This window comes from Bubalus kerabau, chromosome 10, assembly GCF_029407905.1.
Source record: "Bubalus kerabau isolate K-KA32 ecotype Philippines breed swamp buffalo chromosome 10, PCC_UOA_SB_1v2, whole genome shotgun sequence".
NCBI lineage: Eukaryota > Metazoa > Chordata > Mammalia > Artiodactyla > Bovidae > Bubalus > Bubalus kerabau.
In genome coordinates, this window is record NC_073633.1 from 20,603,475 (window position 1) to 20,622,332 (window position 18,858).

An 18,858-nucleotide genomic window follows, 5' to 3' on the forward strand; every position below is an offset into this window, starting at 1 on the left:
TCCTTCTCCAACTTCTGTGTTGCAGGCAGATTCTTTACTGTCTGAGCTACAGGGAAGTCCTGGAAGTCCTAACACCAGACTGGTTCCAAATTGGGAAAGGAGTACGTCAAGGCTGTATATTGTCACCCTGCTTATTTAACTTATATGCTGAGTACATCATGTGAATGCCAGACTGGATGAAGCACAAGCTGGAATCAAGATTGCAGGAAGAAATATCAATAACCTCAGATATGCAGGTGACACCACCCTTATGGCAGAAAGTGAAGAGGAACTAAAGAGCCTCTTGATGAAAGTGAAAGAGGAGAGTGAAAAAGCTGGCTTAAAACTCAACAGTCAAGAAACTAAGATCATGGCATCTGGTCCCATCACCTCACAGCAAGTAGATGGTGAAACAATGGAAACAGTGACAGACTTTATTTTCTTGGGCTCTAAATTCACTGCAGATGGTGTTGCAGCCATAAAATTAAAAGGTGCTTGCCCCTTGGAAGAAAAGCTGTGACAAACCTAGACAGCATATTAAAAATAACTTTGCTGACATAGGTCCATATAGCCAAAGCTATGGTTTTTTCAATAGTCATGTATGGATGTGAGAGTTGGATCTCAAAGAAAGCTGAGCACTGAAGGATTGATGCTTTTGAACTGTGGTATTGGAGAAGACTCTTGAGAGTCCCTTGGACTGCAAGGAGATCAAACCAGTCAATCCTAAAGGAAATCTGTCCTGAATACTCAGTGGAAGGACTGGATGCTGAAGCTGAGACTTCAATACTTTGGCCACTTGATGGGAAGAATTGACTCATTGGAAAAGACCCTGACGCTAGGAAAGATTGAAGGCAGGAGGAGATGGAGACGACAGAGGACAAGATGGTTGGATGGCATCACCAACTCAATGGACATGAGTTTGAGCAAGGTCCAAGAGTTGGTGATGACATGGAGGCCTGGCATGTTGCAGTCCGTGGGGTTGCAAAGAGTTGGACTGAAGACTGAGCAACTAAACTGAGTTTAATGGACTAAGGCCTTACCTGGTAGCTCAGATGGTATAGAATCTATCTGCAATGCAGGAGACCAGAGTTTGATCCCTGGTCAGGAAGATCCCCTGGAGAAGGGAATGGCAACCCCCTCCAGTGTTCCTGCCTGGGAAAGCCATGGTCAGAGCAGCCTGGTGGGCTACAGTCCATGGGATGGCAAGAGTAGGACACGATTTAGCGACTAACACTTCACTTCTTTGATGGGTTATAAGATGCCGACTTTGGCAGCATGTGGGGGAAAGGATTTCAAGTCCAGAGAGCTATAAGTGCAAAGGCCCTAAGGCCAGAAGGTGTTTGTCTTTTTGGCAGAATAGAAATCAGGCCACTCATTCCTGAGATAACCCCAGAAGACATTGGCAAGACTTGACTTGAATTCTGAAATTTCTCCTCAACATTCCTCCTGGGAGATTGCCGAAGGGACTTTTCAATGGCCCCTTGGTATTTGTACGAATTCTTTAGCTCTATAATAAGTGTTCTTCAACAAATAGTTGTCACACTCCTTCTGTCCACGTCAAGAAACAGGTTTCTAAATCTCGCTTTACATTTTGCCTCCTCCAGAGTGTGGAACCACTAACCTCAAAGATAATTTAGCCCAGCCTTAAAAAAATATGTTTGATGATGTAAAATGCACATTTCCAGAGCCCAGAGGCACAGATGCAGAAGACCCAGAGTGCATGCTGGAGGTGAGCATGGTTCTGGAGTTTTGAAGTTTTTACCAAAAACCCCAGTGATTTTTAATACTATAAGAGAGTTTAAGAAGCACTGATATAGTCCAACTATCCCTCCCTCTTTTGGACATAATTTCATACTTAAGAAACATGTTGCCAAATAGTAAAAAGAATTCCTAGGTACTTTTCACTTGCTCCCTTTTGGTGTTTATATTACTCTCTAACAGTGAGAAACTTGGCTCCCTTTATCTGCAATGTATTTAGTGTTTCAGAACTGCTAATCCACATCTTCAAAAAGGACAACTAATTAGAATTCAATGTTTCAAGTTCTTTTTGCCTTGAGCCTGAGGGCATATACTGTAGTCTAAATAGTCCAACTTGGGTAAGTGATAGCTCCCTTTCTGTGTGAGTATGTTATTCATTTGAAATGTGGTTCTGCTCAGATCATCTGTGTTTTTTGTATCAATGTTACACCTTCCCCCAAGTTTGTTGATTTTATTGTTTTTTGAGTAGGTAAGACATTAACATCCCACTCATTCATTTTACAGATGGCCTGGGAATGTGAGATTATGTTGCTAAGGCCACTGAACCCTCGGGTGTGCTGTGTGTTGGGTGCTCAGGGCACCTGGTCTCCACCTTACCGCCTTTCATCAAACACTCCAGGCTTTGGTATTTTCTGGTGCTTACTGGTTAGTACGGAGAAGGCAATGGCACCCAACTCCAGTACTCTTGCCTGGAAAATCCCATGGACAGAGGAGCCTTGTGGGCTGCCGTCCATGGGGTCACTAAGAGTCGGACACGACTGAGTGACTTCACTTTCACTTTTCACTTTCATGCATTTGAGAAGGAAATGGCAACCCACTCCAGTGTTCTTGCCTGGAGAATCCCAGGGACAGGGGAGCCTGGTAGGCTGCTGTCTATGGGGTCGCACAGGGTTGGACACGACTGAAGCGATTTAGCAGCAGCAGCAGCAGCAACTGGTTAGTAGGTTCCCACAGCTGGACTTGTTTAGCTAGGAGCTTGGATTAATTATGGTTTCAAATGTCTGTAGTATCAACCCCTTTTCAGTGATTTACATAAAACCCTCCCAGTCTGGTTTGGCAGTTTCTTATCAAGTGGACCAGCAATCCCACCCAAGAGAAATGAAAATATCTATGTCTACATAAATAATTTTACACAAATAATTATGCCAGTTTCAAAAAGTGGAAACAGCTTAAATGTTCATCAGCCAGTGAATGGGTAGATTGTCATACAATGGAATACTAATCAGCAATAAAAAAGGAAAATATTCCTGATAGATGCAACACATGGATGAATCTCAAAAAGGTTATGCTGAGTTAAAGAAGAGACATTCAGGAAAGGACAGAAATCTAAGGAAAGAAATCAGAAAAGTGGTTGCCAAGGGCTGGGAATAAGGAAAGGTGATTGCAAAGGGGCAGCCCAAGGAATTTTTGGTATGATGGGAATATTATACATTTGACTGTGCCAGTCATTAGAGGATGGTGTATGTTTGTCAAATATTTAGATGGTACAAATAAAAAGGTGACTTTTATTATAGGTAAAGTATACTGCAATAAACCTGATCTTCTAAATTTTTATTTATTTATCTTTATTTTTGGCTGTGCTGGCTCTTCGTTGCCACGCTCGGGCTTTCTCTAGTTGTGGTGCCTGGGCTTCTCCTTGTAGCGGCTTCTCTTGTCGGTGAGCACAGCCTCCAGGGCGTGTGGGCTTCCGTAGTTGCAGCACGTGGGCTCAGTAGTTACAGTTCCCGAGCTCTAAAGCACACACTCAATAGTTGTTGCAAGGGCTTAGTTGCTCTGCAGCATGTGGGATCTTCCCAGATTGGGGATCGAAACCGTGTCTCCTGCAATGCCAGGAGGATTCTTTACCACTGAGCCACTGTTCAGTTCAGTTCAGTTCAGTCGCTCAGTCGTGTCCAACTCTTTGCGACCCCATGAATCGCAGCACGCCAGGCCTCCCTGTCTATCACCAACTCCCGGAGTTCACCCCGACTCACATCCATCGAGTCAGTGATGTCATCCAGCCATCTCATCCTCTGTCGTCCCCTTCTCCTCCTGCCCCCAATCCCTCCCAGCATCAGAGTATTTTTCCAATGAGTCAGCTCTTTGCATGAGGTGGCCAAAGTACTGGAGTTTCAGCTTCAGCATCATTCCTTCCAAAGAAATCCCAGGGCTGATCTCCTTCAGAATGGACTGGTTGGATTTCCTTGCAGTCCAAGGGACTCTCAAGAGTCTTCTCCAATACCAGAGTTCAAAAGCATCAATTCTTCGGCACTCAGCCTTCTTCACAGTCCAACTCTCTCATCCATACATGACCACAGGAAAAACCATAGCCTTGACTAGATGGACCTTTGTTGGCAAAGTAATGTCTCTGCTTTTGAATATGCTGTCTAGGTTGGTCATAACTTCTCTTCCAAGGAGTAAGCATCTTTTAATTTCATGGCTGCAGTCACCATCTGCAGTGATTTGGGAGCCCCAAAATATAAAGTCTGACACTGTTTCCACTGTTTCCCTATCTATTTCCCATGGAGTGATGCGACTGAATGCCATGATCTTCGTTTTCTGAATGTTGAGCTTTAAGCCAACTTTTTCACTCTCCACTTTCACCTTCATCAAGAGGCTTTTGAGTTCCTCTTCACTTTCTGCCATAAGGGTGGTGTCATCTGCATATCTGAGGTTATTGATATTTCTCCTGGCAATCTTGATTCCAGCTTGTGTTTCTTCCAGTCCAGCGTTTCTCATGATGTACTCTGCATAGAAGTTAAATAAGCAGAGTGACAATATACAGCCTTGACGTACTCCTTTTCCTATTTGGAACCAGTCTGTTGTTCCATGTCCAGTTCTAACTGTTGCTTCCTGACCTGCATACACATTTCTCAAGAGGCAGGTCAGGTGGTCTGGTATTCCCATCTCTTTCAGAATTTTCCACAGTTGATTGTGATCCACACAGTCAAAGGCTTTGGCATAGTCAATAAAGCAGAAATAGATGTTTTTCTGGAACTCTCTTGCTTTTTCCATGATCCAGCGGATGTTGGCAATTTGATCTCTGGTTCCTCTGCCTTTTCGAAAACCAGCTTGAATATCTGGAAGTTCACAGTTCACGTATTGCTGAAGCCTGGATTGGAGAATTTTGAGCATTACTTTACTAGCGTGTGAGATGAGTGCAATTGTGCGGTAGTTTGAGCATTCTTTGGCATTGCCTTTCTTTGGGATTGGAATGAAAACTGACCTTTTCCAGTCCTGTGGCCACTGCTGAGTTGTCCAAATTTGCAGGCATATTGAGTGCAGCACTTTCACAGCATCATCTTTTAGGATTTGAAATAGCTCAACTGGAATTCCATCACCTCCACTAGCTTTGTTCATAGTGATGCTTTCTAAGGCCCACTTGACTTCACATTCCAGGATGTCTGGCTCTAGATGAGTGATCACACCATCGTGATTATCTGGGTCGTGAAGATCTTTTTTGTACAGTTCTTCTGTGTATTCTTGCCACCTCTTCTTAATATCTTCTGCTTCTGTTAGGTCCATACCATTTCTGTCCTTTATTGAGCCCATCTTTGCATGAAATGTTCCCTTGGTATCTCTGATTTTCTTGAAGAGATCTCTAGTCTTTCCCATTCTGTTGTTTTCCTCTATTTCTTTGCATTGATCACTGATGAAGGCTTTCTTATCTCTTCTTGCTATTCTTTGGAACTCTGCATTCAGATGCTTATATCTTTCCTTTTCTCCTTTGCTTTTCACTTCTCTTCTTTTCACAGCTGTTTGTAAGGCCTCCCCAGACAGCCATTTTGCTTTTTTGCATTTCTTTTTCTTGGGGATGGTCTTGGCCCCTGTCTCCTATACAATGTTATGAACCTCCGTCCATAGTTCAACAGGCACTCTGTCTGTCAAATCTAGTCCCTTAAATCTATTTCTCACTTCCACTGTATAGTCATAAGGGATTTGATTTAGGTCATACCTGAATGGTCTAGTGGTTTTCCCTACAGCTCCCAGTCTTGTTTTTGTTGACTGTATAGAGCTTCTCCATCTTTGGCTGCAAAGAATATAATCAATCTGATTTCGGTGTTGACTATCTGGTGATGTCCATATGTAGAGTCTTCTCTTGTGTTGTTGGAAGAGGATGTTTGCTATGACCAGTGCATTTTCTTGGCAAAACTCTATTAGTCTTTGCCCTGCTTCATTCCGTATTCCAAGGCCAAATTTGCCTGTTACTCCAGGTGTTTCTTGGCTTCCTACTTTTGCATTCCAGTCCCGTATAATGAAAAGGACATCTTTTTTGGGTGTTAGTTCTAGAAGATCTTGTAGGTCTTCACACAACTGTTCAACTTCAGCTTCTTCAGCGTTACTGGTTGGGGTATAGACTTGGATTACTGTGATATTGAATGGTTTGCCTTGGAAATGAACAGAGATCATTCTGTCGTTTTTGAGATTGCATCCAAGTACTGCATTTCGGACTCTTTTGTTGACCATGATGGCTACTCCATTTCTTCTGAGGGAAGCCCAAACCTGATCTTTAAAAAAGCCTCCCAGTTCTAGCCTCTAGCCTTCTATCTGCCTCTCCCTAACTCTGCCCCTGCTTGGCGCTCTAATTCTAGGGGGAAATGCACATTTTTAACCAGCTATGGGGAGTGCCTGACCATTTTTGAACAGAAAAATAATATAATGAATTGGCATTAAAGCATTGTCAGTGAACTTTGATAAGAATATAAATGAGTGAGAAAGAAGAAACTGGTCTGAAGAAAAGCTGCTGCTACTGCTGCTAAGTTGCTTCAGTCGTGTCCAACTCTGTGTGACCCCACAGACGGCAGCCCACCAGGCTTCCCCATCCCTGGGATTCTCCAGGCAAGAACACTGGAGTGGGTTGCCATTTCCTTCTCCAGAAGAAAAGCTAGGGGTGATAAATTATAATTGGGTCTTCCATGGGATGTTCTGTGAAGGGATGGGCTCATTCATTTCTTGGAGCATCTTCATTGTTGGGCATGGGGGACATGATTGTGTCATCTAGTCAGGATGTGGGGATAAGCTGCTGGTGGTGGTTTAGTTGCTCAGTTGTGTCTGACTCTTTGCAACCCTATGGACTGCAGTCCCCCAGGCTCCTCTGCCCATGGGATTCTCCAGGCAACGATACTGGAGTGGGTTGCCATTTCCTCCTCCAGGGGATCTTCCCCACCCAGGGATTGAACCTGCATCTCTTGCATTTGCAGGTGGATTCTTTACCACTGAGGGAGTAGCAATCACAAATTGGAATGTGAGCTCTGAAGCAAATCAGAGGGAATGACTTGGAAGTAGTGTGCAGAGGACTATGGATAGAGAGCAGGGATCCAGCATCCAGAGCAGGGTCGTGGGCAGAAGATCTGCTGAGAACTGAGGGTAAGGAGGCATTGTCAGAGGGAGGGAGGAGAGCTTGACAGCAGAGGGAAAGCTGTGTGAGCCCAGTGTGTTCAGGCATCATGGCTGGAGGGAAGCAAGGGGAAATGATAGGTGATGAGCTTGGAGAGGAAGAACCCCAGGGCCTGGCCTGTTGAGGGTGTCCAGCAGTGGGAACTACTGTAGTATTACAAATAGGGAAATGCCAAGATCAGATCTGTTATTAGTGGTGAACTGGCTGCAAAATGGAACCAGGTTTGAAAGATGGCAGCAGGGAAGCCTGTTAGGATACTGTTTCAGTCATCCAGACAAGAGATGGTAGTGGTCAAGGGGATGGAGAGGAGGGTTTTAAAAGCTATTTAGTTGATAGAAATGTCAAGATTTGGTGACTGATTGTTGGAATAGAAGGAGAGGCAAAAGTCAAAGGTGGTACCTTGCACTTGGGTGGGTGGATAGATAATGATGCTTGAGAGAGAACAGGTTCAGGAGAAAAGATTAGGATGGTGTTCAATGTGAGGTGCCTGTGAGGCACCCAAGTGAATTCAGCAGGCTGTTGGACATATGGCTCTGGAACTCAGAGGAGCAAATATGAGTGGTATGTGAGGCCACAGGAATGGCTGGGAGTGCCTACAGAAAGGGCACAGCTAGTGAACATCAGGTGAAAACCTTAAGCCACAGTATTTAAGGCAGAAAAAAGAACTCACAAATGAGGCTGGGAAAGAGGGGCTAGAACACTAGGAGTAAAAACAAAGACATGAGAAGAGAGGAAATATTTTTTAATCCGTTAAGAGGTCAAGTAAGGTAAGGGTCAAATAGTTTTGGCATCAATGAAACATTTATCTTGGTGAGAAAAATTCCAATGGAAAGACTGAGGCCAAAGCCAGGCTACAGTGTAATTAAGAGGTAATTGGCCAGCAGCCCAGGCCAATTCCTAAATAATGAAGATCCCAACCTCACACCAGGCTTCCCTGGTGATTCAGACGGTAGAGTCTACCTGCAGTGCAGGAGACCCAGATTCGATCCCTGGGTTGGGAAGATCCCCTGGAGAAGGAAATGGCAACCCACTCCAGTATTCTTGCCTGGAAAATCCCATGGATGGAGGAGCCTGATAGGTTACAGTCTGTGGGGTTGCAAATAGTTGGACACGACTGAGCGACTTCACTTCTTACTTCTCAACCTCACACTTGACTACAAAGTTCAATGGTTCAAAGACTTAAACATAAAAAAGCAATAGGAAAAATATAAGATGAAAAACATTGCTTTAATGTTAGAGTACAAAAGACTTTTTTCTGGTGTGACACAAAACAGAAGCCACAAAAGAGAAGGCTGATAAATACGCCTACCTTAAAATTTTCCCTTAGTTTAGTTCAGTTCAGTCACTCAGTCGTGTCTGACTCTTTGCAACCCTATGAATCGCAGCACGCCAGGCCTCCCTGTCCATCACCAACTTCTGGAGTTCACCCAGACTCACATCCATCAAGTCAGTGATGCCATCCAGCCATCTCATCCACTGTCGTCAACTTCTCCTACTGCTCCCAATCCCTCCCAGCATCAGAATCTTTTCCAATGAGTCAACTCTTCACATGAGGTGGCCAAAGTACTGGAGTTTCAGCTTCAGCATCATTCCTTCCAAAGAAATCCCAGGGCTGATCTCCTTCAGAATGGACTGGTTGGATCTCCTTGCAGTTCAAGGGACTCTCAAGAGTCTTCTCCAACACCACAGTTCAAAAGCATCAATTCTTCGGCGCTCAGCCTTCTTCACAGTCCAACTCTCACATCCATACATGACCACTGGAAAAACCATAGCCTTGACTAGACGGACCTTTGTTGGCAAAGTAATGTCTCTGCTTTTGAATATGCTATCTAGGTTGGTCATAACTTTCCTTCCAAGGAGTAAGCGTCTTTTAATTTCATGGCTGCAGTCACCATCTGCTGTGATTTTGGAGCCCCAAAATATAAAGTCTGACACTGTTTCCACTGTTTCCCCATCTATTTCCCATGAAGTGTTGGGACCAGATGCCATGATCTTTGTTTTCTGAATGTTGAGTTTTAAGCCAACTTTTTCACTCTCCACTTTCACTTTCATCAAGAGGCTTTTTAGTTCTTCTTCACTTTCTGCCATAAGGGTGGTGTCATCTGCATATCTGAGGTTATTGATATTTCTCCTGGCAATCTTGATTCCAGCTTGTGCTTCTTCCAGCCCAGTGTTTCTCATGATGATTATATGCAGTGTTTCTCTGCATATAAGTTAAATAAGCAGGGTGACAATATACAGCCTTGACGTACTCCTTTCCTATTTGGAACCAGTCTGTTGTTCCATGTCCAGTTCGAACTGTTGCTTCCTGACCTGCATACACATTTCTCAAGAGGCAGGTCAGGTGGTCTGGTATTCCCATCTCTTTCAGAATTTTCCACAGTTTATTGTGATCCACACAGTCAAAGGCTTTGGCATAGTCAATAAAGCAGAAATAGATGTTTTTCTGGAACTCTCTTGCTTTTTCCATGATCCAGCGGATGTTGGCAATTTGATCTCTGGTTCCTCTGCCTTTTCTAAAACCAGCTTGAACATTAGGAAGTTCACGGTTCACGTATTGCTGAAGCCTGGCTTGGAGAATTTTGAGCATTACTTTACTAGCATGTGAGATGAGTGCAACTGTGCGGTAGTTTGAGCATTCTTTGGCATTGCCTTTCTTTGGGATTGGAATGAAAACTGACCTTTTCCAGTCCTGTGGCCACTGCTGAGTTTTCCCTAAGCTGTCACAAAGCAACATAAGCAAAATTACGAACTATAAAAAATTTGAACTCAGATTTTGGATGAAGACTAATTTCCTTAATATGTGAAGCACTTTTACAAATCAACAAAAAACTAACAACCCAACAGAACAAGGAGGCAAAGGATATGAACACGATTCTTAGAGAAGGAAATACAAATGGCTGTTGAACACAGGCGCAGACACCTGATCTCATTTACCATAAAAGAAATTTTAAATTTCTGATTTTTTTTTCATCTATTAGCTCAACATCCACATAAAAGTTGGGTAACACTTTGCTGTCTGAGAAATGTGGAAAAACAGGTCCTCTCATACATGCCTTGTGGGATTGTGCATTTGGACATTTATGGAGGACAATTTAGCAATATCTGTGAAACATGTAAGACAAGTATACTCTTAACACAGTACTTCTCTGTAAAATGATGAATTTCCAAGTTTATTCACTGTAACTATGTAACAGCAAAGACAGGAACCATCTTTATGTGGAATATTATGGGTTGAGGATATTATGTCTATTCTTACTGGTGTCTGGTCCTGTAGAAAGTTGAGGAGAATGGGACTACAGTTCCATGAGAGCAAAGATGTAGGTGCGTATTTGATAGTCATTGGTTTAGGGGCAAAGGTCGAAGAGAGAATCAGTTCATTTTAGAAAAGAGTGGTCGGGAAGAGCTAGAGAAACCAGAGAGGGAGATTCCTGGAAGGACAAAGGAGAGAGAGAAAGGAAGCCAAGGTGATGTGATGATCTGGAAGCCAGAAAGTGAGTCTGTCTCTGCATAGGGTACAGACCAAGGACTGGACACTCCTGAGTCGGAACGACACTGCTGATCTCTGAATCAATCCTGGACTTGCCCTTCCATTGGACTTACTGGGATATGGGAAAAGAAACTCTCAATGTCCTCAGAGAATACGGATGGGGTTTATTTCCTAATATCTGAGCCTAGCTTCCCACTCCAGCCCTGGAGCCCAGACACCAGGCTGCCAGTGCTCTGTCTGCGTCGGTCGCCTAGGAGACGAGCACAACATCCTACTGAGCAGGCGCCTTTTCTGAGGCCACGCCCCTTCCCGTGGGCGGGCGCTGATTGGCCCGTTTGAAATGCGCCGGGCGCGAGCTCTCCTGGGTCCTCAGCGGCGTTTCCCAGATTCCTCAAGCGCCGCGCTTGAGCCGCCGACTCGCGGGCCCTGTGGCCGGTCCCTGAGGCCCGCCGTTCTCGTCAACCCCCGACCGAGTCCGGCATCCCCGCGCGCGCGTCTGGGCAGTTCGGAGCTTACTACCATGAAGCCAGCGTGAGTACTGGGCCACGGAACTGGGGCCGGCGTCTCCCCCCGCCGCGGCAGGCCTCCGGCCGCGCCGCGGGCACCAAGCTCTGTGCCGCCCGGGACCACCAAGCCCCCCACCAGGACTGCCCAGGGGGAGACGGGCGTGAAGACCCGTCCTCGTCCACCCCGTCTGGCTCCCCGCCTCGCGGAGTCGGGCGTCTGGCTCCCCGCCCTGGCTACACTCGGCCGCGAAGGGCCGGCCCCACGTTGGGAGGGGCGGGAGGTTTGGGCCGGGACCGCCGCCTCCAATCCTTTCTCTAATTCCCCTTTCCTTCCCTGGCCGCCCGCACCCGCGGGTTGCATTTTGCCCAATTAGTGAGGGTCGGGGGTCGTCTTGCGGGTGGGTCTGGTGTTGTGTCCTGGGTTTGGGGTTGGGTAGGTGGTCTCCGCCCTTGAAGAGCCCTTGGCATCCGGGTGCACTGCTTGCCTTTCCTAGTCCAATTCGGTAGCCTCCGGGCCGCGACCCTCGGGTGTAGGCCAGTTCCTTTTGCTCTGTTCTTTGGTCTCAGACAACCCCGCCCCCGGCCACAAACGCCCACATTCCTCACGAAGTTGGTGACATTTGCGCCGCAGCCTAATTCCTTGACCGCTACTGGGTGACGAAATACTTGTGCAAAGAAGGTTGACTTTATAATCATCATTATGATGTAGCTGCTGCTGCTACTGCTAAGTCGCTTCAGTCGTGTCTGACTCTGTGCGACCCCATCGACGGCAGCACACCAGGCTCCCCTGTCCCTGGGATTCTCCAGGCAAGAACACTGGAGTGGGTTGCCATTTCCTTCTCCAATGCATGAAAGTGAAAAGTGAAAGTGAAGTCGCTCAGTCGTGTCCGACTTAGTGACCCCATGGACTGCAGCCTACCAGGCTCGTCCATTCACGGGATTTTCCAAGGCAAGAGCACTGGAGTGGGGTGCCAAGCTAGTCGTTTGCAAAAAAAAAAAAAAAAAAAAAAAAACCAGCTTGTTTTCTTAAGAGGCTAAAGTCAAAATTTTTATCTTTGGGGGGAAAAAATGTTGAGTTTAAGTAAACCTACCATAATATTTTGCACTTAAAACACGAATTTGTTTTGTTTCATTGGGAAAGTGCTGAGAAAGTATTTTAACAACCTGTATAGTCCAAGCCAATAATTTCACTTAGTGTTAAATGTTTATCTCATCTATAGATAAATGGGGAGGGGGGGGAGTGTCATACTAGAGAAATAGTGAAATAAACCAAAATATCTTTTTCTACTGCCCCCACTTAAGAGAGCACAAAATTGCAGTTTGGGGACTACATTTTGTCTGGGAACAAAGGATGATAGTTTTGAGAATTCAATAGTCTTGTTCTTTAAAAATAAAGACATAAATCTTGATCAAAGAGTGGATTTCTCCATCTGCATTTTTATAATCTAGAAATTAATCACTTGGTCTGCCTTGGCAATGGGCTAAGCACAACATGTGTGCTTTACAAAATGCCTTTTGAGATAAGTGTGCTCAATTATCTGTTGAGTTTTCAAATTTGTAATGCCTGTAAAATTGTTGGTCAAGCAAACCACTTAACATACAGAACTATAAGTAGATATTAAAAAAAACCCAAATTTGACTGAATAAATTGTAAAGATCTTACAGGTTTTATTCAATGATTCATGAATCAGACAGCATCCTATCTAGCAGATAGAAAGGTGTTCCTAAGAGCTGTACAAAATGGAAGATTTTTATGGGGGGGGGTTGTGGAACAAAGGAATTATACTAGCAATGAGTGGATTGTTTGTAGCTAGGTGAGCATCCTTTACTCTATGGCAGGGGTCTATCAGACAGATCACTTTACCAGTGCTGACCAGGTAATTCCAGATTAACTGGTTTAAGATTCTTCTATTGGGAGTGGTTGGAACTGTAAGTTAGGTATTAAGTCCCAATTTGGTGACATGGAACTTAGCACAAATAACTCCATTTTGGGCCTGTTATTTCTGTTTTTGGTGCCACAGATGTCTCCTAAGCCAAATTTTAATTACTTTTAAGTTTTTCATGTCACAAACACTCTCCTACTAAGGTGGTTTGTATGTATTCATATTATTTGGGGCATAGTGTTTTGGAATTGCTAAAGAATAATTTTATAACCCCTAGGAAGATTGTCTCTGTATGAATTATAGGTTAGGTTTTTATATGTTAGTGTTGAACTGAAGTGTTTTTGTTTCTATGTCCAGGAGGACTAAGACACCCAGGAAACCACCAGTGAAAAAAGGATCCCAAACGAGTCTTAAAGACCCAGTTGGGGTAAGGTCTGCCTGTGAATTTGTATATTCTTGCTTCAGTCCCTTTATGTTTTGTATGCTTGAAAGGGACAGAGATGTGGAAGTGGAATCAAACAACATTTAGCTAAAAGGACTGTACTTAATTGCTTAAGGCTGATTCCAGCTTTGAAATTTTGTTTCTATGTAGGATTTATTAGTCCGGTAAAATGAAGCCTTTGGTTGTCAGTTGCATACTTCCTATAACTACTTATATTTGAAAAGCTAGATAATGAAAAAATATTCTTCAACTATGTTGGAGATATTCTTCATAGTCTCTGGGATGGGGAGAAATTTTGTGCTTGGATGAACATCCTCTCCTATCTTTACGACAATTATATAGTAACTTATGGCATACTTCAAGAGTAAAGCCCCAAACTCCATGCTTTTGGGGACCAAGTTTCATAGACTCTGGTTTAGAACAGTTTCATTTATCTTGTGACTACTCTATGAACTTCACTAGTTTCAGGCTTGGGAGCTTTTAAAAGCAAATGGCAAATAACATTGGCTTGCTCTTTTTGTTTGTTTTAATTTTTGCCTTCTTTGGCACTGGAGTGTTACCTCTTGATCTGAGTTGTGGGAACCAGATGCTTTGCATATACAGCTGAACAGTTTTCTCCCAACCCTATTACTGATTAAGAAGATGACGCTTTGAATCTCTCCCTTTAGTATATTGTGTTAAGCTGGCAAGTTTTACCTGACATCCAATTCCAAACAATCCTAACAGCTTTTCAGATATTTTTCATTGTGTGATATGTTCTTGATTTTTAGAGTTTTGTTTTATGTGCATTTAAAATTTTCTCATATCTAATATATCTGTTTGCATTTGACAATCAGCAAATTGGGTAGCAGATTTTTGGCTTTTGTAGCTCTAAGTTTATATAGCTCTCAAGTTTAGATGCCAAATGTTGGTTGATGAATGAATAAATGAGTGAAGGAAAAGTCAGGTAAAAAGTCAACCTTTGTTGTTTAAGCACCTTCTTGTATTTTCAGGTGTACTGTAGGGTACGCCCACTGAGCCTTCCTGAGCAAGAGTGTTGCATAGAAGTAATCAATAGTACAACAGTTCAGCTTCATACTCCTGAGGGTAACAGACTCAACAGAAATGGAGACTATAAGGAGGTAATTCTGATTGAAACCAACTGTTTTTAATTGATAGGCTCTTTCTTGAATTGGTTTTCTACTTTTTAAATATGACAAAATTCCTGTGTTCCCACTTTACTGAAAGACTTCTTTACTTCAGTCTAACTACCTACCATATTAAAAGTGTCTAATTTCTGGGTTGTATAAACACACCTTTGGTATACTAAAGTTAAAAGATTGTTTTTAGATATAATTTCTTATACTGGATATTTATTGCTTTTTAGAGCATATGTTAGGGATAGTTTAATGTGGAATGATATCTGTGCTAGGTAGTTACATATATATATATAGTTCCATGTGTGGGATTGAAGTAACATTTAATAGGCATTGTGTACTTGTATCGATTTCTTATGAAGTGTTTTTACTTTTGTAAACAAGCAAAGGGTTCAGTTCCGTAAACATGTGCTAAGCTGGAGGGTGGAAGGAGACTTTTAAAAATGAATAAGGCATGATTCTTGCTTTTATGGAGCTTACAACTTAGTTGGGAGCATAGACGCTAAGCAAGTAATGCTCATAGGTAAGACAGAGATGTGCTTAAAGAAATGGACTCTGGCAATGCAGAAAAAAAGATTAATTCAGGCTGTCAGCTTTTGTAGATGCCTTTACTCTTTTATGTACACTACTCCCCGGAGATTGTTGGTCAGACGCCTACCAGTGGCCTCTCTGGTGATGTGATGTGATGGACACCTCTTTGTCTTCATCATGATCTGTTTCTCAGCAGCACTGTTATGTCTTCCCCCTTGAACTTTCCATGTTCTGTCTTTTATCCATAGCTTTACACACTGATTACATGGTAATAATTTTGGAATTTTTACCTTCAGCCTACATCTTTTCTCTAAACTGGAACGTCCACTGTTTGGATGCCGTGGCATGTCCAAAAGAACTCTTGATTCTTTTTCCCCTCTAGATCAGTACTTGCTTGTTTTTTCTTGTCAGTAAATAACACCACCACCATCTGTTTGCTCAAACCAGAAACCTTGTCCCTATCTTTTTCTTGGGGGTTTCCCTAGTAGTTCAGTTGGTAAAGAATCTGCCTGCAATGCAGGAGATCTTGGTTTGATCCCTGGGTCGGGAAGATCCCCTGGAGAAGGAAATGGCAACTCACTCCAGTACTCTTGCCTGGAGAATTTCATGGACAGAGGAGCCAGGTGGGCTACAGTCCATGGGATCATAAAGAGTCAGACACGACTGTTGACTAACTTTCACTTTCACTTTTCTGTTATACCCCCTCATATCTAGTTCATCAGTAGATCCTATCAGTTTACTCTTGAAACTGTCCTTTTATTTCTATCTCTACTGCTGCTACCCTTGTCTGAGGCCTGTTTTAATTATGGAGACTAGTGCTTCTCAAACTGTCTATGGTGAAGAAGCAACTTTTTTATTTTCAGTGCATTGTGACTGATACTTTTATGCAGCTTTGCCACAAGAAACTGTTACACAATTGTTAGGCAAAATTAGACAAAGGAAAACTGGTTTATAATCTGTTCAGAGTAAGCTCACTGATCACATGCTGGGATGTTGCAGCCATGTGAAATGCCTATAGAGGTTCTGAGCAATTACTCTCCATCTCTGTAATTACTTCCCCTGGACAGGAGACAGATAGCCCTCAGAGGGGCACTGGCCCGCCTGCTGACCACACTTTGAGTGGCATTGACAAGACTATGCTGAAGCCAACTGGACCACCTGCTTCCATTCTGAATCTTGTCTAATCTATTGCCACAGAGCAGCCAGTCAAAGCAGAAGTCAGACCTCACTATTTTCCTTTTTTTTTTAATTGAAGTACAGTTAAGTTACATGTTGTATTAGCTTCTGGTATACAGCAAAGTGATTCACTTATACATATATGTACATATTCTTTTTCATATTCTTTTCCTTTATAGTTTACTACAAGATACTGAATACACCTGCCTGTACTATACAGAAGGATGTTGATGTTTATCTATTTTATATATGTTGTTGTTCAGTCACTAAGTTGTGTCTGACTCTTTGTGACCCCATAGACTGCAGTACCTAGGCTTCCCTGTCCTCCACTATCTCCCAGGGTTTGCTCAAACTCATGTGCATTCAGTCAGTGATGCCATCCAACCAGCTCATCCTCTGTTGCCCCCTTCTCCTCCTGCCTTCAATCTTTCCCAGCACCAGCGTTTTAGTACTTTGTATCTCCTAATCTGAAACTCTTAATTTATACCCTCTCCCACCATTTTTCTTTTTAAAGCCTTCTAAAGGATAAAGTTTTAAAATGGGAAAATCCTATTTAACCTCACCTCTTAGTACTCATCCAATCCTGAATTGCTTGGATAAGCCAGAATCCTGCCTCAGGCCTTTTGCCTTAGCTCTTAGCAGGATGGCTCCTCATCCTCAGGTTTAGCTTAAACCACCTTCTCCGAGAGTTTGTCCAGACCACCCCCATCAAAAGTAGTACCATTCCTCCTTCTGTCCTGGTCTGTACTCTATACTTCCTTAATAGTACTTATCACAATCTGTCGACTTATTTACTTGTTTGGTTTATGGTCTCTCTCCCCAGGTGAAATATGCACTTCTAGGGGATATGCACCTTATGTGTCCAGTTGGCCAGATACTCAGTAAACATGGAGTAAGCATGAAGGAATGGTTTGGGAAAGCTCATGGAAGAGTAGGGCTTTGAGAATGTAAAATAGTTGAGAAGTGACTTATTGAATTTTACGTTTATTAGTTAATTTCATGTATGTGTAAATAGTACAAAAGCTTCGGTGGGGATTAAAAGTTCTCAGTGTCTTGTGACAGAAGGCAAAACTGGATAATGGAAAAAAATGTTAGAATGGAAATGGCTTTGACAGCAATTAGCTTCATTGGCTTGGGCAAGTTCCTTCTTGGCCTCAGTTTTCTTCACCTGGAAGAGGGTGGGTGTTGTTCATGAAGATTTATTGGTCATCTCATTGACCTGTCACACTATCCTGTGTGTATCCTTTCAGTTCCAGGATTCTTTGTTCTTTCTTTGAATTCTAAAGCTGTTTTCTAAAGGGCTTTCCTCATAGCTCAGTTGGTAAAGGATCCACCTGCAATGCAGGAGACCCCAGTTCAATTCCTGGGTCGGGAAGATCTGCTGGAGAAGTGATAAGCTACCCACTCCAGTGTTCTTGGGCTTCCCTTGTGGCTCAGCTGGTAAAGAATCCACCTGCAATGTGGGCGACCTGAGTTCAATCCCTGGGTTGGGAAGATCCCCTGGAGAAGGGAAAGGCTACCCACTCCAGTATTCTGGCCTGGAGAAGTCCATGGACTGTAAGGTTCATGAGGTCACAGAGTCGGACACGACTGAATGACTTTCACTTTCAAAGCTGTTCTATAGCATTGGAATAAGGACAAAGGTGAGTGTTAGCTGAAGTAAGTGTGTGATATGCTAGACAGTGTTTGAGACATGATTAGTATTAAGTGTGAGTTGTTGTTATGATAATGATGATGATGTATTTCAGTCCTAATCTATACGGTCTCCTTTTGGGGGACAAAACTGCTAATAGTTTTCATAAGGGTTATGATATTGATATCTGAGCAGGTTGAATTTAAGATAAAAGGTATAAAACAGAGAAAAGGGGCCACGTGATAAAGGCTATAATCCATAATAAGTTCTAGTGAATACTCACGCACCAAATAACAGCATTGATGTTCATGGAGCAAAAACAAAGAAATTCAAGAAACCTACAGGAACAGTTGCAATGTCTACAAGCTACTAAAACTAGGAAATAATGAAAATAGAATAGAATTCCAGTCTTTGGACAGTTAGGTCATTTTAGTTTACCTTGAAATGTATTTGTTTACCCCAGTCCCTAATCTTATTTTCCAGTTGGAGTTTGGTAATATTTTCGATAGTATAGCTATACTTTATGTCATATGTTGAAAGATCTGAGAATTGAAGTATTACTGTACTTTAAAGGTCACAATTATTTAAAATTTATTTTACATTAGAACACAGATCAGAGATTTCCCTCTGGGTCCAGTGGTTAAGACTCAATCCTTCCACTGCAGAGGGCATGGGTTCCATTCCTGATCAGGGAACTAGGATCCTGCATGCCTTGCAGTGTGGCAAAAAAAAAAAAAAAAAAACTCAGATGAGATTATATTGACAGTTGTTTTCTAGTTTTAAAAAAGCAATACATCAAAACTCTTAATTTTTTACTGTTAGGCTATTTTAGAATGACACCTTTATTAAAAAAAAAAGAAAGCAGTAAAGTAGTATATGAAGTAATGCTTGAGGATTTTCACAAATCTGTGACTGAATTGTTATAATACCTTTTGATCTTCTTTGTC

At 42.9% G+C, this 18,858-nt stretch overlaps 1 protein-coding gene across 7 annotated transcripts in view; it reads left to right on the plus strand.

Moving 5' to 3' along the window:
* The first annotated feature begins 10,929 nt into the window (after positions 1-10,929).
* Positions 10,930-18,858, plus strand: part of KIF23 (kinesin family member 23) — a 39,001-nt gene continuing 31,072 nt past the window's right edge. For 5 of the 7 annotated variants that reach the window (XM_055536837.1, XM_055536839.1, XM_055536841.1 and 2 more), the window contains exons 1-3: positions 10,930-11,135; positions 13,351-13,420; positions 14,428-14,556. In XM_055536837.1, coding sequence (XP_055392812.1) covers positions 10,945-11,135; positions 13,351-13,420; positions 14,428-14,556 — 390 coding nt within the window. In that variant the 5' untranslated portion in view covers positions 10,930-10,944. Of the gene's footprint in view, positions 11,136-13,350; positions 13,421-14,427; positions 14,557-18,858 lie in introns of those variants that run through there. The other 2 variants (XM_055536842.1, XM_055536843.1) reach the window with 2 other exon arrangements.